This window comes from Oncorhynchus gorbuscha, unplaced genomic scaffold (genome assembly GCF_021184085.1).
Source record: "Oncorhynchus gorbuscha isolate QuinsamMale2020 ecotype Even-year unplaced genomic scaffold, OgorEven_v1.0 Un_scaffold_3088, whole genome shotgun sequence".
NCBI classification, from domain to species: Eukaryota; Metazoa; Chordata; class Actinopteri; order Salmoniformes; family Salmonidae; genus Oncorhynchus; species Oncorhynchus gorbuscha.
Genome location: NW_025747430.1, coordinates 15,975 through 42,590, shown reverse-complemented (window position 1 = coordinate 42,590; position 26,616 = coordinate 15,975). Strand labels below are relative to the sequence as shown.

At 41.0% G+C, this 26,616-nt stretch overlaps 1 protein-coding gene across 1 annotated transcript; it reads left to right on the top strand.

The window, feature by feature from the left end:
• Positions 1–300: 300 nt before the first annotated feature.
• LOC124027313 (interleukin-1 receptor-associated kinase 3-like) lies at positions 301–25,043 on the top strand. Its single transcript, XM_046339774.1, has 12 exons — positions 301–512; positions 3,458–3,640; positions 3,946–4,022; positions 7,776–7,845; positions 10,280–10,431; positions 10,646–10,710; positions 11,883–12,057; positions 14,517–14,756; positions 15,052–15,114; positions 15,228–15,395; positions 18,221–18,692; positions 24,653–25,043. The coding sequence occupies exons 1-12, from the start codon at positions 410–412 to the stop codon at positions 24,787–24,789; spliced, it is 1,905 nt and encodes a 634-aa protein (XP_046195730.1). The 5' UTR covers positions 301–409; the 3' UTR covers positions 24,790–25,043.
• The last annotated feature ends 1,573 nt before the right edge of the window (positions 25,044–26,616 follow it).

The window sequence follows — 26,616 nt, the reverse complement described above, 5'->3', positions numbered from 1 at the left end:
TATTGGTGTAAACTCTTCATAGTTGTGTTCTGTGGGTGTCCCGGAGTAGACTGATACCCCGTTTTAATTTATTCACAATACATAGCTAAGGCTGTACAGTGAAAAATATGAGTATGCCCCCCAATGCAATTCTGAGGTCTAATACATGTAACTGATTTTCTAATTCATTCATAATTAATTATTTGTATTTATTTTTATATAACAACATTCCAACCTTGTTTAGCATTTATCTAGTCAAAATATGTCATGATTCAACTATTTGTAACCATTTGAATCGCGTTCAAATAGGGAACTTTTATTTTGAAAGTGAAACCGCAAATTCAACTATCGTGGCTGATCTTTATTGTGGCCAGCTTCACATAGGTTAGATTCTTGGCGATACTAAGGTTCCAGCTCAGTCGCAGTTCAGATGGACTCGTCTATGTACCTCTATGATGTCCCCCCAGTTTTGATGGAGAAGTTTTGTAAGATAATCGACAGCGGTGATGACAGCCTCGGATGGCGCGGGCTCGGTGAGTAATGTGAACAAAGTATTACTTTCTGTGCGCGGTTTAAACGGAATGATTACGGGGTTACCTAAACGGAAGTGTTGTGTACACCGTGGTACAGGTTGTGTAGATTACATGTTAACAATCTCATCTGTGATAAATAAACATTCCGTTTTTTCCCCCCACCGCACTATGTAACGCTGTTAGTGTATAGCACATAGTATAATGTCACTATAACATCGGCAGACTGGGTCAGAAATGCACAGTAGCTCTGGTATTTTAGCAACTCACATCATCACTGCTTCATAACCCCTCTTCGAGGGCATTTGCCTCTTGCTTGCTCTCCCCTAACAAAAATGTACCATGGTACTACTGTAGTACTTTCATTAATACCATGGTACTACTCTGGTACTTTCATTAATACCATGGTACTACTGTGGTACTTTCATTAATACCATGGTACTACTGTGGTACTTTCATTAATACCATGGTACTACTGTAGTACTTTCATTAATACCATGGTACTACTGTGGTACTTTCATTAATACCATGGTACTACTGTGGTACTTTCATTAATACCATGGTACTACTGTGGTACTTTCATTAATACCATGGTACTACTGTGGTACTTTCATTAATACCATGATATAGTCTGTATCGTGGAAAAGTACTATGGTTTTAGCCCTGAAGTATGATGGTACTACCATTGTACTGCCATTGTCCTTAACCATGGCACTGCATCATTTTGACCATGGTATAGACGTGGATCGTGTTTTTAACCTGCATTTAACCTCACTCTACATTGGCTTCCGCGAGCCTCTGCACAGTCACTGAGCCAGTTGTTGTGTTTGTAGTTTTCCTGCCAAACTGGGCTACTTTGAAAACTATGTCACGGGTAAAAATGAGTGGGTGAGTGAGTGAGTGAGTGAGTGAGTGAGTGAGTGAGTGAGTGAGGGGGTGAGTGAGTGAGTGAGTGAGGGGGTGAGTGAGGGGGTGAGTGAGGGGAGTGAGTGAGTGAGTGAGTGAGTGAGTGGGGTGAGTGAGTGAGTGAGTGAGGGGGTGGGTGAGTGAGTGAGTGAGGGGGTGGTGAGTGAGTGAGTGAGTGATTGAGTGAGTGAGTGAGTGGGGTGAGTGAGTGAGTGAGTGAGTGAGTGAGTGAGTGAGTGAGTGAGGGGGTGAGTGAGGGGGTGAGTGAGGGAGTGAGTGAGTGAGTGAGTGAGTGAGTGAGTGAGTGAGTGGTGAGTGAGTGAGTGAGTGAGTGGGGTGAGTGAGTGGAGTGAGTGAGTGAGTGGGGTGGGTGAGTGAGTGAGTGAGTGGGGGTGAGTGAGTGAGTGAGTGAGTGAGTGAGTGAGTGAGTGGGTGAGTGAGTGAGTGAGTGAGTGAGTGAGTGAGTGAGTGAGTGGGTGGGTGAGGGAGTGAGTGAGTGAGTGAGGGGGTGAGTGAGGGGGTGAGTGAGGGAGTGAGTGAGTGAGTGAGTGAGTGAGTGGGTGAGTGAGGGATTGAGTGAGTGAGTGAGTGAGTGAGGGGGTGAGTGAGTGAGGGGGTGAGTGAGGGGGTGAGTGAGGGGGTGAGTGAGTGGTGAGTGAGTGAGTGAGTGAGTGGGTGAGTGAGGGGGTGAGTGAGGGAGTGAGTGAGTGAGGGGGTGGGTGAGTGAGTGAGTGAGTGAGTGAGTGAGTGAGTGAGTGAGTGAGTGAGTGAGTGAGGGGGTGAGAAAACAAATCATGAGAAAACAAATCATGAGAAAACAAATAATTACAGTTAAAAAAAAAAAATATTTAATTCAATATAAAACCATCTGTGTTTGTCACAGAAAGATGGGACTAGTTTCTGTGGATGCGGACAGATTTCCAGCGGTGTGCTTCGTTTGAGGCATGCAGTGACGGGCCCTCCCAGTGAGGGAAATTACATTTCAGACGGGACTTTCCAGCCTCCAATGACGGTGGATGTGCAATGGAATCTGACACCGGAGTCCCTAGTCACTACAGTTAAATGGAATCCGACACCGGAGTGCCTAGTCACTACAGTTAAATGGAATCTGACTCCGGAGTCCCTAGTCACTACAGTTAAATGGAATCTGACACCGGAGTCCCTAGTCACTACAGTTAAATGGAATCCGACACCGGAGTCCCTAGTCACTACAGTTAAATGGAATCCGACACCGGAGTCCCTAGTCACTACAGTTAAATGGAATCCGACACCACCGGACTCCCTAGTCACTACAGTTAAATGGAATCCGACTTCCGGAGTCCCTAGTCACTACAGTTAAATAGAATCCGACACCGGACTCCCTAGTCACTACAGTTAAATGGAATCCGACACCGGAGTCCCTAGTCACTACAGTTAAATGGAATCCGACACCGGACTCCCTAGTCACTACAGTTAAATGTGATCTATTATATTGACGAGTCAAGCGGCCCGCTTTAACAATGGAAATACATACAGGTGTATCATCAAGGATGGAAGGCAGGCGTGTAAAATGAGATAAGGTAGGACCCCTTCTAGCCAATGAGGGGCCAGATACACGGCTCTTCCTCTCTGCTACAGGTCAGAAACCCTCGTTGCCTTGCCGGGCTGAAGAGACTATTTTATACAATATACAGCCAACCTATGAGGCCGAACAGGCAACAGTAGGACACAGGATCTGTGTCAGTGTGTGTGAGTCTTCCTCTGTATTCTGTCTGCCTCAACTACACCACTGTGGTCTGCTGCTCTCGGACCAGCACCACTGTGGTCTGCTGCTCTCGGACCAGCACCACTGTGGTCTGCTGCTCTCGGACCAGCACCACTGTGGTCTGCTGCTCTCGGACCAGCACCACTGTGGTCTGCTGCTCTCGGACCAGCACCACTGTGGTCTGCTGCTCGACCAGCACCAGAATGGGATGCCAGACCAGCCAGAATTGCCAGACGGCCAATACGCCCACACACTATAAGAACGTGCTTATTTCTCTCCTTTATGTATCCCCCTTCAGCGGCGCGTATCGTGCCAAGTTGGACGGAGGTGCGACGCACCGAGAGGCTGGAGGCAATAGGCAAGAGCCCCACGCGAGAACTCATCTGGTCGTGGGCGCAACAGAACACAACTGTTGGGGACCTTGTGAAGGTGTTGGAGGATATGGGTCACTACAGAGCTCTACAGCTCTTTATTCCTCAAGGTAAGGCCACCTATTAATAGACCTATACCACACTGCAGTTTGTGTCAGTTTCGTATAGTATTCCACACGTTACGACCTCCAGAACTGTAGCTTGTTTTTCACTGAAGCAAATACCCTTTTGGTTTCACTTCTGTAATGTCATTGTTGCGTAAACTTCCTCTATTCGTGTGCAAAGCACTCAACACTGTCAACACAACATTTAGCAATCTGTCAGACTGAACATTTTCAGTGTCCTGCTACACTAATGGTTGATAATGTAGAGCGATGATAGTGGTCAATAAAACAATGAAATGTTGTCCTTTCAGAAACACAGTATTCCTTCCCCAACAGTGGACCATCAAAGAGCAGCAGGGATAATCCCTCCCCTCCTCAGTTACCCACGGTAGGCTACTAGTCATGTCCTGATGTATCTATTAATCAAACCCTTCCCCTCCTCAGTTACCCACGGTAGGCTACTAGTCATGTCCTGATGTATCTATTAATCAAACCCTCCCCTCCTCAGTTACCCACGGTAGGCTACTAGTCATGTCCTGATGTATCTATTAATCAAACCCCTCCCCTCCTCAGTTACCCACGGTAGGCTACTAGTCATGTCCTGATGTATCTATTAATCAAACCCCTCCCCTCAGTTACCCACGGTAGGCTACTAGTTATGTCCTGATGTATCTATTAATCAAACCCCTCCCCTCAGTTACCCATGGTAGGCTACTAGTCATGTCCTGATGTATCTATTAATCAAACCCTTCCCCTCCTCAGTTACCCACGGTAGGCTACTAGTCATGTCCTGATGTATCTATTAATCAAACCCCCCCTCCTCAGTTACCCATGGTAGGCTACTAGTCATGTCCTGATGTATCTATTAATCAAACCCCTCCCCTCCTCAGTTACCCACGGTAGGCTACTAGTCATGTCATGATGTATCTATTAATCAAACTATTAATCCCTCCCCTCCTCAGTTACCCACGGTAGGCTACTAGTCATGTCCTGATGTATCTATTAATCAAACCCCTCCCTCCTCAGTTACCCGGTAGGCTACTAGTCATGTCCTGATGTATCTATTAATCAAACTAGTCATGTCCTGATGTATCTATTAATCAAACCCCTCCCCTCAGTTACATGTCCTGATGTATCTATTAATCAAACCCCTCCCCTCAGTTACCCATGGTAGGCTACTAGTCATGTCCTGATGTATCTATTAATCAAACCCTTCCCCTCCTCAGTTACCCACGGTAGGCTACTAGTCATGTCCTGATGTATCTATTAATCAAACCCCTCCCCTCCTCAGTTACCCATGGTAGGCTACTAGTTATGTCCTGATGTATCTATTAATCAAACCCCTCCCCTCCTCAGTTACCCACGGTAGGCTACTAGTCATGTCCTGATGTATCTATTAATCAAACCCCTCCCCTCCTCAGTTACCCACGGTAGGCTACTAGTCATGTCATGATGTATCTATTAATCAAACCCTTCCCCTCCTCAGTTACCCACGGTAGGCTACTAGTCATGTCCTGATGTATCTATTAATCAAACCCCTCCCCTCTTCAGTTACCCACGGTAGCTACTGGTCATGATCAACTTATAATGTTATGATCCATAACAGTTATCACCCTGTAGTAACTGTTGTCTATGTAGGCTATTAATAGTCCATGTTGTCACTAGTCATGTCCTGTAATATCATATTAATCAAACCCTTAGTTAACTGTTGTCTATGTAGGCTACATGTGTCACCCTGATTCATCTATTAATCATAACTGTTGTCTATGTAGGCTAGTCCATGTGTCACCCTGTACTAACTGTTGTATGTCCTAGTCGATGTGTACCCTGTAACAAACTGTTGTCTATGTAGACTAGTCGATGAAGTCACCCTGTAATAACTGTTGTCTATGTAGGCTAGTCCATGTGTCACCCACGGTAGGCTACTAATGTCAACTGTTGTCTATTAGGCTAGTCCATGTGTCACCCATTCATCCTGTTACACTGTATAACTGTTGTCTATGTAGACTAGTCCATGTGTCTGTAATTCCCTAGTTACACTGTATAACTGTTGTCTATGTAGGCTAGTCCATGTGTCAGTAACTGTTGTCTATGTAGGCTAGTCCATGTGTCACCCTGTAATTCATCCTTAGTTACACTGTAACTGTTGTCTATGTAGGCTAGTCCATGTGTCACCCTGTAATAACTGTTGTCTATGTAGGCTAGTCCATGTGTCACCCTGTAATAACTGTTGTCTATGTAGGCTAGTCCATGTGTCACCCTGTAATTACACTGTACTAACTGTTGTCTATGTAGGCTAGTCCATGTGTCATTCATCCTGTTACACTAACTGTTGTCTATGTAGGCTAGTCCATGTGTCACCCTGTAATAACTGTTGTCTATGTAGGCTAGTCCATGTGTCACCCTGTAATTCATCCTTAGTTACACTGAACTAACTGTTGTCTATGTAGACTAGTCCATGTGTCACCCTGCAATAACTGTTGTCTATGTAGGCTAGTCCATGTGTCACCCTGTAATTCATCCTTAGTTACACTGTACTAACTGTTGTCTATGTAGGCTAGTCCATGTGTCAGGCTAGTCCATGTGTCACCCTGTACAATAACTGTTGTCTATGTAGGCTAGTCCATGTGTCACCCTGTAGTAACTGTTGTCTATGTAGGCTAGTCCATGTGTCACCCTGTAATTCATCCTTAGTTACACTGTAATAACTGTTGTCTATGTAGGCTAGTCCATGTGTCACCCTGTAATTCATCCTTAGTTACACTGTACTAACTGTTGTCTATGTAGGCTAGTCCATGTGTCACCCTGTGTAACTGTTGTCTATGTAGGCTAGTCCATGTGTCACCCTGTAATAACTGTTGTCTATGTAGGCTAGTCCATGTGTCACCCTGTAATTCATCCTTAGTTACACTGTAATAACTGTTGTCTATGTAGGATAGTCCATGTGTCACCCTGTAATTCATCCTTAGTTACACTGTATTAACTGTTGTCTATGTAGGCTAGTCCATGTGTCACCCTGTAATTCATCCTAGTTACACTGTACTAACTGTTGTCTATGTTGTCCATGTGTCACCCTGTAATAAGTTACACTAGTCCATGTGTCACCCTGTAATTCATCCTTAGTTACACTGTACTAACTGTTGTCTATGTAGACTAGTCCATGTGTCACCCTGTAATTCATCCTTAGTTACACTGTACTAACTGTTGTCTATGTAGCCTAGTCCATGTGTCACCCTGTAATTCATCCTAGTTACACTGTACTAACTGTTGTCTATGTAGACTAGTCCATGTGTCACCCTGTAATTCATCCTTAGTTACACTGTACTAACTGTTGTCTATGTAGGCTAGTCCATGTGTCACCCTGTAATTCATCCTTAGTTACACTGTACTAACTGTTGTCTATGTAGGCTAGTCCATGTGTCACCCTGTAATTCATCCTTAGTTACACTGTACTAACTGTTGTCTATGTAGGCTAGTCCATGTGTCACCCTGTAATTCATCCTTAGTTACACTGTACTAACTGTTGTCTATGTAGCTAGTCCATGTGTCACCCTGTAATTCATCCTTAGTTACACTGTACTAACTGCTGTCTCATGTAATTCAGGCTAGTTCCATGTGTCACCCTGTAATTCATCCTTAGTTACACTGTACTAACTGTTGTCTATGTAGGCTAGTCCATGTGTCACCCTGTAATTCATCCTTAGTTACACTGTACTAACTGTTGTCTATGTAGGCTAGTCCATGTGTCACCCTGTAATTCATCCTTAGTTACACTGTAGTAACTGTTGTCTATGTAGACTAGTCCATGTGTCACCCTGTAATTCATCCTTAGTTACACTGTATTAACTGTTGTCTATGTAGGCTAGTCCATGTGTCACCCTGTAATTCATCCTTAGTTACACTGTACTAATTGTTGTCTATGTAGGCTAGTCCATGTGTCACCCTGTAATAACTGTTGTCTATGTAGGCTAGTCCATGTGTCACCCTGTAATTCATCCTTAGTTACACTGTATTAACTGTTGTCTATGTAGGCTAGTCCATGTGTCACCCTGTAATTCATCCTTAGTTACACTGTAGTAACCGTTGCCTGTTGTATGTTCCGTGTTGTGTGTGTTTTCGTCACCACATCCTGTTTTCTCAGCCACCCCCACCTGTCAGCGAGTCGACCCGACCTGGTTGGAACCAGTCTAATGATCATGTGTCAAGTGAAGGTACATAACTGAAAGGCTGCTGAGCCGACAATGTGAAAAAACTGCCCGTGTGCCCTTGAGCAAGGCACTTAACCCTCATTAGCTCCAGGGGCGCCGTACTACTGCCTTGTAAAACAATACATTAGACTGCACCCATCCGATGTATGTGACAATGTTAATATAGTTTTCATTTGACTTTCTTTTTCTGATTTGTGATTTTTCTGTCCTTCTTTTAACATTCCTAATGAGATGAATACATTAGATTGCTGAGTCATTTCATTGTTTCAGTAGGAATTGTATGTTGGTACTACTATCACACAGTTCTTATGTTGGGTCATCAAAACATCACACCTCTGGTCCACAACAGACTGATGTGTTGAGATGGTCCCTAGTTACAACAGACTGATGTGTTGAGATGGTCCCTAGTTACAACAGACTGATGTGTTGAGATGGTCCCTAGTTACAACAGACTGATGTGTTGAGATGGTCCCTAGTTACAACAGACTGATGATGTGTTGAGATGGTCCCTAGTTACAACAGACTGGTGTGTTGAGATGGTCCCTAGTTACAACAGACTGGTTACAACAGACTGATGTGTTGAGATGGTCCCTAGTTACAACAGACTGATGTGTTGAGATGGTCCCTAGTTACAACAGACTGATGTGTTGAGATGGTCCCTAGTTACAACAGACTGATGTGTTGAGAGATGGTCCCTAGTTACAACAGACTGATGTGTTGTGTTGAGATGGTCCCTAGTTTACAACAGACTGATGTGTTGAGATGGTCCCTAGTTACAACAGACTGATGTGTTGAGATGGTCCCTAGTTACAACAGACTGATGATGTGTTGAGATGGTCCCTAGTTACAACAGACTGGTGTGTTGAGATGGTCCCTAGTTACAACAGACTGGTGTGTTGAGATGGTCCCTAGTTACAACAGACTGATGTGTTGAGATGGTCCCTAGTTACAACAGACTGATGTGTTGAGATGGTCCATAGTTACAACAGACTGATGTGTTGAGATGGTCCCTAGTTACAACAGACTGATGTGTTGAGATGGTCCCTAGTTACAACAGACTGGTGTGTTGAGATGGTCCCTAGTTACAACAGACTGATGTGTTGAGATGGTCCCTAGTTACAACAGACTGATGTATTGAGATGGTCCCTAGTTACAACAGACTGGTGTGTTGAGATGGTCCCTAGTTACAACAGACCCATAAATAATATTGAGGACATTATGTGGAACATCCTATGACAATAAGCTTCTGAGAGGTATCCAATTCCCTATTTCACTTCTCTTTTTATTTTGTCGTTTCATTGACGGCCGGTTTCATAGGGTGCAACCCAAATAGGCACACTATATTCCCTAAATAGTGCCCATGGGTCAAATGTAGTCCACTACGTAGGGAATAGGGTGCTGTTTGATACGGAGCCATACGACTCATTGTGTGTAAAAGTACTAGTGAGAACGCTGAGGTTTTTCCTCGTTACTCTGCGTATGTTCTAAGTATTCTCACCTTGTAGAAACCACAGGCGTAGTGTTTTTCACTCTGTTGCTAGGTAGAAACCACAGGCGTAGTGTTTTCACTCTGTTGCTAGGTAGAAACCACAGACGTAGTGTTTTGAACTTGTTGCTAGGTAGAAACCACAGGCTTAGGGTTTTCACTCTGTTGCTAGGTAGAAACCACAGGCGTAGTGTTTTCACTTTGTTGCTAGGTAGAAACCACAGGCTTAGTGTTTTCACTTTGTTGCTCAGTAGAAACCACAGGCTTAGTGTTTTCATTTTGTTGCTAGGTAGAAACCACAGGCTTAGTGTTTTCACTTTGTTGCTCAGTAGAAACCACAGGCTTAGTGTTTTTCACTTTGTTGCTAGGTAGAAACCACAGGCGTAGTGTTTTCACTTTGTTGCTAGGTAGAAACCACAGGCTTAGTGTTTTCACTTTGTTGCTAGGTAGAAACCACAGGCTTAGTGTTTTCACTTTGTTGCTAGGTAGAAACCACAGGCTTAGTGTTTTCACTGTTGCTGTTGCTGTTGGTAGAAACCACAGGCGTAGTGTTTTCACTTTGTTGCTGTTGCTTAGTGTTTTCACTTTGTTGTAGAAACCACAGGCGTAGTGTTTTCACTTTGTTTTAGAAACCACAGGCTTAGTGTTTTCACTTTGTTGCTAGGTAGAAACCACAGGCTTAGTGTTTTCACTTTGTTGCTAGGTAGAAACCACAGGCTTAGTGTTTTCACTTTGTTGTTTTCACTCTGTTGCTCAGTAGAAACCACAGGCGTAGTGTTTTCACTTTGTTGCTAGGTAGAAACCACAGGCTTAGTGTTTTCACTTTGTTGCTAGGTAGAAACCACAGGCGTAGTGTTTTCACTTTGTTGCTAGGTAGAAACCACAGGCTTAGTGTTTTCACTTTGTTGCTAGGTAGAAACCACAGGCTTAGTGTTTTCACTCTGTTGCTAGGTAGAAACCACAGGCTTGTGATCACCTACTCAGACGTCGTAGAGGGAACTCGACATTTTCACCAGGACATGAAGATCTCTGAGGGCAGCTTCTCTGCTGTCTACAGAGCGGTGAAGGGAAATGAAACCTTCGCAGTCAAGCTCTTCAAGCAGGTACTGACACTCCCACTCCATACAGTGCTCCATTTATAAAAGGCATCTTTTCAAAATGACCCTGGCTCGATGGAGATGAAATATAATACAGGTCATTATTCAACTAGAGAGACATTTATTATTTATAATATATATATCATATATCATATATATATCATTTATTATTATTGATATGCTTCAAGTGTTTGTTGGTCTTCTTCGTTGGTCTGTACAGGTGCAGAAAGCCTCATGGAGGAAGTTGTGGGATCTATTCAGGAGAGAGATGGAAGTTCATCATCTGTATGTCTAACTATTCCATTAATCCTCCATTTTAGATGGTTTCTGTATGTCTAACTATTCCATTGATCCTCCATTTTAGATGGTTTCTGTATGTCTACCTACTCCATTGATCCTCCATTTTAGATGGTTTCTGTATGTCTAACTATTCCATTGATCCTCCATTTTAGATGGTTTCTGTATGTCTACCTACTCTATTAATCCTCCATTTTAGATGGTTTCTGTATGTCTACCTACTCTATTAATCCTCCATTTTAGATGGTTTCTGTATGTCTACCTATTCCATTGATCCTCCATTTTAGATGGTTTCTGTATGTCTAACTATTCCATTGATCCTCCATTTTAGATGGTTTCTGTATGTCTACCTACTCTATTAATCCTCCATTTTAGATGGTTTCTGTATGTCTACCTACTCCATCAATCCTCCATTTTAGATGGTTTCTGTATGTCTAACTATTCCATTGATCCTCCATTTTAGATGGTTTCTGTATATCTACCTACTCTATTAATCCTCCATTTTAGATGGTTTCTGTATGTCTACCTACTCCATTAATCCTCCATTTTAGATGGTTTCTGTATGTCTACCTACTCTATTAATCCTCAATTTTAGATGGTTTCTGTATGTCTACCTACTCCATTAATCCTCCATTTTACATTGTTTCTGTATGTCTACCTACTCCATCAATCCTCCATTTTAGATGGTTTCTGTATGTCTACCTACTCTATTAATCCTCCATTTTAGATGGTTTCTGTATGTCTACCTACTCTATTAATCCTCCATTTTAGATGGTTTCTGTATGTCTAACTATTCCATTGATCCTCCATTTTAGATGGTTTCTGTATATCTACCTACTCTATTTATCCTCCATTTTAGATGGTTTCTGTATATCTACCTACTCCATCAATCCTCCATTTTAGATGGTTTCTGTATGTCTACCTACTCCATTAATCCTCCATTTTAGATGGTCTACCTACTCCATTAATCCTCCATTTTAGATGGCGTAAATATTTACCTCTGAAATCCATTATGACATCAATAGTCTTCCATGCACACATCTTCTCCTAAATGTAAAACAAAAAAAACAAAAAAAATCTGTTGTCAATGACTTACCTGGTTAAATAAAGGTAAATATCTGCCTGTTACTAATCATCAAATCTGCCTGTTTATCTTTCAGCTACCAGCATCCTAACATCTTAGAGCTGTTGGGTTGTTACTCTGATGGGGATCGTTACTGGCTGGTATACCCTTATCTTCCCAACGGATCTCTGTTCCACAGACTGCATGACCAGGTGAGGTATTCTATTCTATACCCCTTACCTTCCCAACGGATCTCTGTTCCACAGACTGCATGACCAGGTGAGGTATTCTATTCTATACCCCTTACCTTCCCAACGGATCTCTGTTCCACAGACTGCATGACCAGGTGAGATATTCTATTCTATACCCCTTACCTTCCCAACGGATCTCTGTTCCACAGACTGCATGACCAGGTGAGATCTACCTCTTCAGTTAAGACACCACTATGCACAAGCTCACACATTTTCTTCAGAAAATATACCTATTCTAGGTGTAGGTTGTGTTACCTATTATATTCTAGTTGTAGGTTGTGTTACCTATTCTAGTTGTAGGTTGTGTTACCTATTCTAGTAGTAGGTTGTATTACCTATTCTAGTCTAGTTGTAGGTTGTGTTACCTATTCTAGTCTAGTTGTAGGTTGTGTTACCTATTCTAGTCTAGTTGTAGGTTGTGTTACCTATTCTAGTTAGTTGTAGGTTGTGTTACCTATTCTAGTTGTAGGTTGTGTTACCTATTCTAGTAGTTGTTATGCTAGACTAGTTGTAGGTTGGTGTTTACTATTCTATTCTAGTTGTAGGTTGTGTTACCTATTCTAGTCTAGTTGTAGGTTGTGTTACCTATTCTAGTTGTAGGTTGTGTTACCTAACTACTGTCTAGTTGTAGGTTGTATTGTATTTAGTTGTAGGTTGTGTTACCTATTCTAGTTGTAGGTTGTGTTACCTATTCTAGTTGTAGGTTGTGTTACCTATTCTAGTTGTAGGTTGTGTTACCTATTCTAGTTTTGTATTGGTGATGACAATAAGTTTATTTAATTCTACTAAACTACTATTCTATTCTATTTCAATGCTAACTGAACATATCAGTGAACAGACTGTATGGTAGTAGGTGTATTGGTGTTTAAATGCTAACAGACTGTATGGTAGTAGGTGTATTGGTGTTTAAATGCTAACAGACTGTATGGTAGTAGGTATATTGGTGTTTAAATGCTAACAGACTGTATGGTAGTAGGTATATTGGTGTTTAAATGCTAACAGACTGTATGGTAGTAGGTAAATGCTAACAGACTATTGGTGTTTAAATGCTAACAGACTGTATGGTAGTAGGTATATTGGTGTTTAAATGCTAACAGACTGTATGGTAGTAGGTATATTGGTGTTTAAATGCTAACAGAGACTGTATGGTAGTAGGTATATGGCAGGGTGTTTAAATGCTAACAGACTGTATGGTAGTAGGTATATTGGTGTTTAAATGCTAACAGACTGTATGGTAGTAGGTATATTGGTGTTTAAATGCTAACAGACTGTATGGTAGTAGGTATATTGGTGTTTAAATGCTCAAACCCCAGACTGTATGGCTCAAACCCCTAGTCTATAACATCACAGGCTATAGGTCAAACCCCTGGTATAACATTAAATGCTAACAGACTTCCCTGTTCACATGGTACTAGGTATTCTCTCTGTGTGGTGTTTAAAGCACCCTGTCACACTGTGTAGTTCTAAAGAACCCTGTAGGTACTCTGTGGCTCAAACCCTGTCACAGTCTGTGTAGTTCTAACATCACAAGTTCAACCGGCTCATTCTCTCCTAGTTCTAAAGAACCCTGTAACATCCTCCTCTGTGTAGTTCCTGGCAGGAGCGCTCAAACCCTGTCTATAACATCAGTTCTAAAGGTCACACCTGAGCTCAAAACCCTAGTCTAAACAACCCTGTCACCCTGAGTTCCAAAGCGTGGTAACTCTCTGTGTACATCAAGGTCACACCTGAGCTCAAACCCCTAGTCTATAACATCACAAGGTACCTGCTCAAACCCTAAGTCTATAACATCTGTGTAGTTCTAAAGAACCCTGTCACACCTGAGTCCAAAGCGTATTCACTCTAGAGAACCCTGTCACACCAAAGCGTATTCTCTCTAGTCTAAAGAACCCTGTCACACCAGTTCCAAAGCGTACCGTAGTTCTCAAACCCTGTCACACCTGAGTTCTATAGTTCTAAAGAACCCTGTCACACCTGAGTTCCAAAGCGTATTCTCCTGTGTAGTTCTAAAGAACCCTGTCACACCTGAGTTCCAAAGCGTATTCTCTCTGTGTAGTTCTAAAGAACCCTGTCACACCTGAGTTCCAAAGCGTATTCTCTCTGTCTAGTTCTATAGAACCCTGTCACACCTGAGTTCCAAAGCGTATTCTCTCTGTGTAGTTCTAAAGAACCCTGTCACACCTGAGTTCCAAAGCGTATTCTCTCTGTCTAGTTCTATAAAACCCTGTCACACCTGAGTTCCAAAGCGTATTCTCTCTGTGTAGTTCTAAAGAACCCTGTCACACCTGAGTTCCAAAGCGTATTCTCTCTGTGTAGTTCTAAAGAACCCTGTCACACCTGAGTTCCAAAGCGTATTCTCTCTGTGTAGTTCTATAGAACCCTGTCACACCTGAGTTCCAAAGCGTATTCTCTCTGTGTAGTTCTATAAAACCCTGTCACACCTGAGTTCCAAAGCGTATTCTCTCTGTGTAGTTCTATAAAACCCTGTCACACCTGAGTTCCAAAGCGTATTCTCTCTGTGTAGTTCTAACATACTGCTGGACGAGCGGCTGCAGCCCAAGCTGTCTGATTTTGGGACGGCCCGTCTCAGGCCCCACTCCGTCAGTCAGAGCTGCACCGTTACCTTGGATACGACCTTCGGAACCCTGGGCTACCTGCCGGAGGAGTACATACGAGACGGAAAGCTGTCCGTCAGTCTGGACGTGTTCAGCTTGGGAGTGGTGAGTTAGGGAGCGCGTGACAAAACAATCCTCTTTCAACAGACGTGTTCAGCTTGGGAGTGGTGAGTTAGGGAGCGCGTGACAAAACAATCCTCTTTCAACAGACGTGGTCAGCTTGGGAGTGGTGAGTTAGGGAGCGCGTGACAAAACAATCCTCTTTCAACAGACGTGGTCTTTGTCAGCTACCTGCGACTAATACTAGATAAACTGATCTGAATGCCAGAACATAGCTGTTTGTGAATTGCTTGGATGCCCATGACCAGAACCTGTTAATAAGAAGCTATTTGTTCTTTAGGTTATAATGGAAATGATAACGGGACGGAAAGCTAGAGAGGAGACTCCTAAACACACCCTGCTGGTAAGACTAGAATGACAATTGCACATTGTATTGAAATGCTTGCTAAACACATGAGATAATGCTGTATTGCTGGATACATGAGCTCTGGTTCATCCTCCCTCCCTCCCGTCCAGAGAAACGTCCTACGTGGAGAGGTGGAGGACACTGGCAGTGTAGACTCCTGTCTTCAGTATCTGGACCCGAGAGCTGGTCTTTGTCCCCACTCTATGTCCTTTACCTTGTTGCGTCTAGCCCTGGACTGCACCGCTACACGACCACGCAACAGACCCACCATGGAGAATGTGAGTCAACTCAATACAATTCAATGCAGTTCAATTTACTTCATTTCAATTCAATTCTACTTTACTGAGTTGGGTAAATGTGAGAATAGGGACACGAACCTGACTTTTAGAGTCAAGGTTCAGGATAGGACTGTTTGTTTGATTTTCCACTGAATCAGACCTGAATCAGACCTGAATCAGACCTGAATCAGACCTGAATCAGACCTGAATCAGACCTGAATCAGACCTGAATCAGACCTGAATCAGACCTGAATCAGACCTGAATCAGACCTGAATCAGACCTGAATCAGACCTGAATCAGACCTGAATCAGACCTGAATCAGACCTGAATCAGACCTGAATCAGACCTGAATCAGACCTGAATCCGCAGAAAATAGTTGTATTTTGTAGTTTGTTTGAAAATGCCAACTTTTGAAATACTCGAGGTAGTTGAAGATAGTTTAGGTAGAGTTTGGGCTAGTCGAAGATAGTTTAGATAGAGTTTGGGCTAGTCGAAGATAGTTTAGGTAGAGTTTGGGCTAGTCGAAGATAGTTTAGGTAGAGTTTGGGCTAGTCGAAGATAGTTTAGGTAGAGTTTGGGCTAGTCGAAGCTAGTTTAGGTAGAGTTTGGGCTAGTCGAAGATAGTTTAGGTAGAGTTTGGGCTAGTCGAAGATAGTTTAGGTAGAGTTGTAGACTGTAACTACCTATAGACTAACTACCTATAGACTGTACCACCCTGCATATCACCCTGCATACCACCCAGCATACCACCCTGCATATCACCCTGCATACCACCCTGTATATCACCCTGTATATCACCCAGCATACCACCCGGCATACCACCCGGCATAGCACCCAGCATATCACCCCGCATACCACCCCGCATATCACCCAGCATACCACCCAGCATACCACCCAGCATACCACCCGGCATACCACCCGGCATAGCACCCAGCATATCACCCTGTATATCACCCTGCATACCACCCTGCATACTACCCTGCATTTTTTATTTTTTATTTTATTTATTTCACCTTTATTTAACCAGGTAGGCAAGTTGAGAACAAGTTCTCATTTACAATTGCGACCTGGCCAAGATAAAGCAAAGCAGTTCGACAGATACGACACAGAGTTACACATGGAGTAAAACAAACATACAGTCAATAATACAGTATAAACAAGTCTATATACAATGTGAGCAAATGAGGTGAGAAGGGAGGTAAAGGCAAAAAAGGCCATGGTGGCAAAGTAAATACAATATAGCAAGTAAAACACTGGAATGGTAGTTTTGCAATGGAAGAATGTGCAAAGTAGACATAAAAAATAATGGGGTGCAAAGGAGCAAAATAAATAAATAAATTAAATACAGTTGGGAAAGAGGTAGTTGTTTGGGCTAAATTATAGGTGGGCTATGTACAGGTGCAGTAATCTGTGAGCTGCTCTGACAGTTGGTGCTTAAAGCTAGTGAGGGAGATAAGTGTTTCCAGTTTCAGAGATTTTTGCAGTTCGTTCCAGTCACTGGCAGCAGAGAACTGGAAGGAGAGGCGGCCAAAGAAAGAATTGGTTTTGGGGGTGACCAGAGAGATATACCTGCTGGAGCGTGTGCTACAGGTGGGAGATGCTATGGTGACCAGTGAGCTGAGATAAAGGGGGACTTTACCTAGCAGGGTCTTGTAGATGACATGGAGCCAGTGGGTTTGGCGACGAGTATGAAGCGAGGGCCAGCCAACGAGAGCGTACAGGTCGCAATGGTGGGTAGTATATGGGGCTTTGGTGACAAAAAAAAGGATTGCACTGTGATAGACTGCATCCAATTTGTTGAGTAGGGTATTGGAGGCTATTTTGTAAATGACATCGCCGAAGTCGAGGATTGGTAGGATGGTCAGTTTTACAAGGGTATGTTTGGCAGCATGAGTGAAGGATGCTTTGTTGCGAAATAGGAAGCCAATTCTAGATTTAACTTTGGATTGGAGATGTTTGATATGGGTCTGGAAGGAGAGTTTACAGTCTAACCAGACACCTAAGTATTTGTAGTTGTCCACGTATTCTAAGTCAGAGCCGTCCAGAGTAGTGATGTTGCATCCCACTGCTGGCTTGCTTCTGGAGCTAAGCAGGGTTGGTTCTGGTTGGTCCCCTGGATGGGAGACCAGATGCTGCTGGAAGTGGTGTTGGAGGGCCAGTAGGAGGCACTCTTTCCTCTGGTCTAAAAAAATATCCCAATGCCCCAGGGCGGTGGTTGGGGACACTGCCCTGTGTAGGGTGCTGTCTTTCGGATGGGACATTAAAGGTGTCCTGACTCTCTGAGGTCATTAAAGATCCCATGGCACTTAATGTAAGTGTAGGGGTGTTAACCCCGGTGTCCTAGCTAAGGTGAATACTGTAGCTAGGTGAATACTGTAGCTAGGTGAATACTGTAGCTAGGTGAATACCGTAGCTAGGTGAATACCGTAGCTAGGTGAATACCTGTAGCTAGGTGAATACCGTAGCTAGGTGAATACTGTAGCTAGGTGAATACTGTAGCTAGGTGAATACTGTAGCTAGGTGAATACTGTAGCTAGGTGAATACTGTAGCTAGGTGAATACTGTAGCTAGGTGAATACTGTAGCTAGGTGAATACTGTAGCTAGGTGAATACTGTAGCTAGGTGAATACTGTAGCTAGGTGAGGGGCTGACTAGACAAATGAGAACTAAAGTAATTTACAGGCTCTCGACATCTGTGGACTTAGTCAATATTGACTTTATGAGTCATACTCGATTACTGCTTTTATTTACAGGTAAATCATTGATAGCACATGGTCTTTTACAGTAATGAAATGGGTGTTCTCCCCCAACCTACCTGTTCCAGGTGTTACAGGTATTGAGCCAGCTGCTTCCCCTGCCGTGCCCACCTGAAGACCAGCCCCACACGCTGACCGACGAGGCCCCAGCTCCCCCTGCCTCTCCTGCCCAGACGGGACAGGGCCCCAGCTCCAACCCCAGCCCCAGTGTGCCTGTGGAGGATGATGAGCTGCACAGTTACCCCGTTGAGAACCCACAGCCAGCTCCAGCCCAGGGAGGACCCTGTGAGTGTAGCCAGTCAGAGGTCACCTATCTGGGCAGTGGGGAGCGGAGCAGCCACCTGTCACGGGAGGGGGCTGGAGAAAGAGCAGGGCTAGGGGCTGATGAGGCTGACCAGAGCCTACAGACCAATGGAGAGCCAGTGGATCTTTACGGTAGCTGGCCAGTCCAATGTAGCTGTTCAGCTGAGGTGAATGGAATGGGCTGTGAAGACTGTAGAGCCAATGGGTTTACTCCCTGCCCCTCAGACCTCCCTCAAGGCAAGTATTATGTTTGGGACCAGGAGTTATACCTCACCACCTTACCGAACCAGGTTTAAGCCCAAGGCCCTACCTATAGACTATAACTACCTATAGACTGTAACTACCTATAGACTATAACTACCTATAGACTAACTACCTATAGACTGTAAATCCCTATAGACTAACTACCTATAGACTGTAACTATCTATAGACTAACTACCTATAGACTGTAACTATCTATAGTCTAACTACCTATAGACTGTAACTATCTATAGACTAACTACCTATCGACTGTAACTATCTATAGACTAACTACCTATCGACTGTAACTATCTATAGACTAACTACCTATAGACTGTAACTACCTATAGACTGTAACTACCTATAGACTATAACTATCTATAGACTGTAACTACCTATAGACTGTAACTACCTATAGACTATAACTACCTATAGACTAACTACCTATAGACTATAAATACCTATAGACTATAACTACCTATAGACTGTAACTATCTATAGACTGTAACTACCTATAGACTAACTACCTATAGACTATAACTACCTATAGACTGTAACTATCTATAGACTAACTACCTATAGACTATAACTACCTATAGACTGTAACTACCTATAGACTATAACTACCTATAGACTGTAACTACCTATAGACTATAAATACCTATAGACTATAACTACCTATAGACTGTAACTACCTATAGACTAACTACCTATAGACTATATACCTATAGACTATAACTACCTATAGACTGTAACTACCTATAGACTAACTACCTATAGACTATAAATACCTATAGACTATAACTATCTATAGACTATAAATACCTATAGACTATAACTATCTATAACTAACTACCTATAGACTGTAACTACCTATAGACTAGATAACTACCTATAGACTATAACTATCTATAGACTGTAACTACCTATAGACTGTAACTACCTATAGACTATAACTATCTATAGACTGTAACTACCTATAGACTGTAACTACCTATAGACTAACTACCTATAGACTATAACTACCTATAGACTATAACTACCTATAGACTATAACTACCTATAGACTATAACTACCTATAGACTATAAATACCTATAGACTGTAACTACCTATAGACTATAACTATAGACTGTAACTACCTATAGACTATAACTACCTGTAACTACCTATAGACTAACTACCTATAGACTATATAACTACCTATAGACTATAACTATAGACTGTAACTACCTATAGACTGTAACTACCTATAGACTGTAACTACCTATAGACTATAACTATCTATAGACTGTAACTACCTATAGACTGTAACTACCTATAGACTGTAACTACCTATAGACTGTAACTACCTATAGACTATAACTACCTATAGACTACTACCTATAGACTATAACTACCTATAGACTATAGACTATAACTACCTATAGACTATAGACTATAACTACCTATAGACTATAACTACCTATAGACTAACTACCTATAGACTGTAACTACCTATAGACTGTAACTACCTATAGACTATAACTACCTATAGACTATAACTACCTATAGACTATAACTACCTATAGACTAACTACCTATAGACTATAACTACCTATAGACTGTAACTACCTAGACTAACTACCTATAGACTATAACTACCTATAGACTAGATAACTATCTATAGAGTAACTACCTATAGACCATAACTACCTATAGACTGTAACTACCTATAGACTACCTATAACTATATACCTATAGACTATAACTACCTATAGACTGTAACTACCTATAGACTATAACTACCTATAGACTGTAACTACTATAGACTGTAACTACCTATAGACTATAACTACCTATAGACTAACTACCTATAGACTAACTACCTATAGACTATAACTATCTATAGACTGTAACTACCTATAGACTGTAACTACCTATAGACTAACTATCTATAGACTAACTACCTATAGACTAACTAACTAACTACCTATAGACTGTAACTACCTATAAGACTAGGCTAACTAACTAACCTATAGACTATAGGCTAACTACCTATAGACTATAACTACCTATAGACTAACTACCTATAGACTGTAACTATCTATAACTAACTATCTATAGACTGTAACTACCTATAGACTATAACTAACTATTTATACTGACTATAGACTAACTACCTATAGACTAATAACTACCTATAGACTGTAACTAAATATAACTAACTTCCTATAGACTATAACTAACTACCTATAGACTGTAACTACCTATAGACTATAACTACCTATAGACTATAACTACCTATAGACTATAACTACCTATACTGTAACTACTATAACTACTACCTATAGACTGTAACTACCTATAGACTGTAACTACCTATAGACTGTAACTACCTATAGACTGTAACTACCTATAGACTGTAACTACCTATAGACTGTAACTATCTATAGACTGTAACTACCTATAGACTATAACTACCTATAGACTGTAACTACCTATAGACTATAACTACCTATAGACTATAACTACCTATAGACTAACTACCTATAGACTATAACTACCTATAGACTAACTACCTATAGACTAACTACCTATAGACTATAACTACCTATAGACTAACTACCTATAGACTAACTACCTATAGACTGTAACTACCTATAGACTATAACTACCTATAGACTATAACTACCTATAGACTATAACTACCTATAGAATGTAACTACCTATAGACTAACTACCTATAGACTATAACTACCTATAGACTGTAACTACCTATAGACTGTAACTACCTATAGACTGTAACTACCTATAGACTAACTATCTATAGCTAACTACCTATAGACTAAACTACCTATAGACTATAGACTAACTACCTATAGACTGTAACTACCTATAGACTATAACTATCTATAGACTGTAACTACCTATAGACTATCGACTATAACTATTTATAGACTATAACTACCTATAGACTAACTACCTATAGACTGTAACTACCTAATAGACTATAACTATAACCTATAGACTGTAACTAGACTATAACTACCTATAGACTAACTACCTATAGACTATAACTACCTATAGACTGACTGTAACTACCTATAGACTAACCTATAGACTAACTACCTATAGACTATAAACTACCTATAGACTATAACTATCTATAACTGTAACTACCTATAGACTGTAACTACCTATAGACTGTAACTACCTATAGACTAGACTAACTACCTATAGACTATAACTACCTATAGACTATAGACTATAACTACCTATAGACTAACTACCTATAGACTGTAACTACCTATAGACTAACTGTAACTAACCTATAGACTAACTATCTATAGACTAACTACCTATAGACTGTAACTACCTATAGACTGTAACTACCTATAGACTAACTACCTATAGAATGTAACTACCTATAGACTGTAACTACCTATAGACTGTAACTATCTATAGACTGTAACTACCTATAGACTATAACTACCTAGACTATAACTACCTATAGACTAACTATCTATAGACTAACTACCTATAGACTGTAACTATCTATAGACTATAACTATCTATAGACTGTAACTACCTATAGACTAACTACCTATCGACTATAACTATTTATAGACTGTAACTACCTATAGACTAACTACCTATAGACTAACTTTCTGTAGACTAACTACCTATAGACTGTAACTACCTATAGACTGTAACTTCCTATAGACTAACTAGCTATAGACTATAACTATCTATAGACTGTAACTACCTATAGACTAACTACCTATAGACTATAACTACCTATAGACTATAACTACCTATAGTAACTAGACTAACTACCTATAGACTGTAACTACCTATAGACTGTAACTACCTATAGACTATAACTACCTATAGACTGTAACTACCTATAGACTGTAACTACCTATAGACTGTAACTATCTATAGACTGTAACTACCTATAGACTATAACTACCTATAGACTGTAACTACCTATAGACTATAACTACCTATAGACTAGACTATAACTACCTATAGACTAACTACTATAGACTAACTACCTATAGACTATAACTACCTATAGACTATAACTACCTATAGACTAACTACCTATAGACTATAACTACCTATAGACTATAACTACCTATAGACTGTAACTACCTATAGACTATAAACTACCTATAGACTATAACTAGACCTATAGACTATAACTACCTATAGACTAACTACCTATAGACTATAACTACCTATAGACTATAACTACCTACCTAGAGACTATAACTACCTATAGACTGTAACTACCTATAGACTATAACTACCTATAGACTGTAACTACCTATACTATAGACTATAACTACCTATAGTAACTACCTATAGACTAACTACCTATAGACTATAACTACCTATAGACTATAACTATCTATAGACTAACTACCTATAGACTGTAACTACCTATAGACTATAACTATCTATAGGCTACTACCTAGACTAACTACCTATAGACTATAACTACCTATAGACTGTAACTACCTATAGACTGTAACTACCTATAGACTAACTATCTATAACTAACTACCTATAGACTGTAACTACCTATAGACTGTAACTACCTATAGACTATAGGCTAACTACCTATAGACTATAACTACCTATAGACTATAACTACCTATAGACTGTAACTATCTATAGACTATAACTAACCTATAGACTAACTACCTATAGACTATAACTACCTATAGACTGTAACTATAGACTATAGACTAACTACCTATAGACTAACTACCTATAGACTAACTACCTATAGACTGTAACTACCTATAGACTGTAACTACCTATAGACTATAACTACCTATAGACTATAACTACCTATAGACTAACTACCTATAGACTAACCTATAGACTATAACTAGACTATAACCTATAGACTGTAACTACCTATAGACTATAACTACCTATAGACTAACTACCTATAGACTAGACTATAACTACCTATAGACTATAGACTAACTACCTATAGACCTAGACTAACTACCTATAGACTGTAACTACCTATAGACTATAACTACCTATAGACTATAACTACCTATAGACTATAACTACCTATAGACTATAACTACCTATAGACTATAACTACCTATAGACTAACTACCTATAGACTAACTACCTATAGACTAACTATAGACTGTAACTTCCTATAGACTACCTATAGACTATAACTCCCTGTAGACTATAACTACCTATAGACTAACTACCTATAGACTATAACTACCTATAGACTATAACTACCTATAGACTATAACTACCTATAGACTGTAACTACCTATAGACTAGATAACTACCTATAGACTGTAACTACCTATAGACTAACTACCTATAGACTGTAACTACCTATAGACTGTAACTACCTATAGACTGTAACTAACTACCTATAGACTGTAACTACCTATAGACTATAACTACCTATAGACTGTAACTACCTATAGACTATAACTACCTATAGACTGTAACTACTGTAACTACCTATAGACTATAACTACCTATAGACTAGTAACTACCTATAGACTGTAACTACCTATAGACTGTAACTACCTATAGACTGTAACTACCTATAGACTATAACTCCCTATAGACTACTGTAACTACCTATAGACTATAACTCCCTATAGACTATAACTACTATAGACTATAGACTATAACTACCCCTATAGACTGTAACTACCTATAGACTGTAACTACCTATAGACTATAACTACCTATAGACAATAACTACCTATAGACTATAACTCCCTATAGACTGTAACTACCTATAGACTATAACTCCCTATATATGGTCAAAGGATCAAGGAAAAACACTGTTTTAGCTTCAGAACCTGGTTGTATAAAAATTAAGATTTCAAAGATAATTTCTTTACACAGCAGCCAATGTTGAGTCAGAGTCACATACTGGTTTAATTCAAATTGTTCTGTCTATGTTTCAGGTGACCTCAGCTTCTCTTCCCTCAGTATAGTGGACAACCCTGCCAAGCAGAGAATGATGAATAAGATTGATCTGTACAACAGAGGCCTCCTCAGAACAGAGGAACTCCTCTCTGTCTCCATGACCACCCAGGAGTGACAAAGCTACAGAGGAACTCCTCTCTGTCTCCATGACCACCCAGGAGTGACAAAGCTACAGAGGAACTCCTCTCTGTCTCCATGACCACCCAGGAGTGACAAAGCTACAGAGGAACTCCTCTCTGTCTCCATGACCACCCAGGAGTGACAAAGCTACAGAGGAACTCCTCTCTGTCTCCATGACCACCCAGGAGTGACAAAGCTACAGAGGAACTCCTGTCTGTCTCCATGACCACCCAGGAGTGACAAAGCTGATCTAGAAGGAACTCCTCTCTGTCTCCATGACCCCAGACCAGCATCAGGGCAACTTCACTACTCTAAATGACAATGCATACAGGAACTGGCCTGTCTGTCTCCATGACCAGAGGAGTGACAAAGCTGATCCATATATCTGCTTGTCATTGCTGGCCCTGGTTAAATGACCTGGTCCTAAAATCTTAAAACCATTGGCCCTGGTTAAAAACACAAAACAGACCCCTGGTTAAAGACCAGCATCTAAATGGGCAACTTCACTACTCTAAATGACACATGGCATACTGGTTACATGGCCTGCTGTTAAATGACCTGGCCCTGGTTAAATGACCTCCATAAATATCTGGTTAAATGACCTGGTCTGGTTAAATGACCTGGCCCTGGTTAAATGACCTGGTCCTGGTTAAATGACCTGGCCCTGGTTAAATGACCTGGTCCTGGTTAAATGACCTGGCTCTGGTTAAATGACCTGGTCCTGGTTAAATGACCTGGTCCTGGTTAAATGACCTGGTCCTGGTTAAATGCTCTGGTTAAATGACCTGGTCCTCCTGGTTAAATGACCTGGCCCTGTCCTGGTTAAATGACCTGCCCTGGTTAAATGACCCCTGGTTAAATGACCTGGCCCTGGTTAAATGACCTGGTCCTGGTTAAATGACCTGGCCCTGGTTAAATGACCTGGCCCTGGTTAAATGACCTGGCCCTGGTTAAATGACCTGGTCCTGTCCTGGTTAAATGACCTGGCCCTGGTTAAATGACCTGGCCCTGGTTAAATGACCTGGCCCTGGTTAAATGACCTGGCCCTGGTTAAATGACCTGGTCCTGGCCACTCAGCCACAGGATACTGTAGATGGTTTCAAATCTCCCTTTCTCTAAATGACTGTACGGATCTGGGCTGGTTTCCCTAAAAGCATCGTAGCACTATGATCATCTTTCATCCATTTAGTTTGAATGGAATTAAAGTCAGTGCTACGATGCTTTTAGGGAATCCAGCCCTGGTATGTGACTAGACGTGATGTTCATATGGTTGAATGACAGCAATCTATGTCCTTCGTTGACAGTATATTATGCTAAAAAATATATATTATTGTAGAAAGGTATTTATTATCTGCTGACAGATTCCATTTTATATTTCTTATTTATAAAATTAGGATATAATTTATACAGTACTTCTATAATAAAAACATTTCATAAAGATAATTTAAAATGATGGGTTCATGCTAAAACGTTAGCGTGTAAAAACAGTACCAGGGAAACTAAACCAAAGCATGAATTGCTGTCATACCTTGTCCATAGGCTGCTGACAGGGTAAGGAAACCAATGTGTCATTTTGTAATTTGGGTCAACTATCCCTTTACTTAACGCCAGGGTAGTGGGTTCGATCCCCGGGACCACCCATATGTAGAATGTATGCACACATGACTGTAAGTCGCTTTGGATAAAAGCGTCTGCTAAATGACATATATTATTATTATATATTATTATTTATTAATACTTATGTTTTTGTAAGATGACTTTACATTTTTTCATGCCTTTTATTAATAAAATAAGATTGACAATGTGGGATGAATTCGTTTGA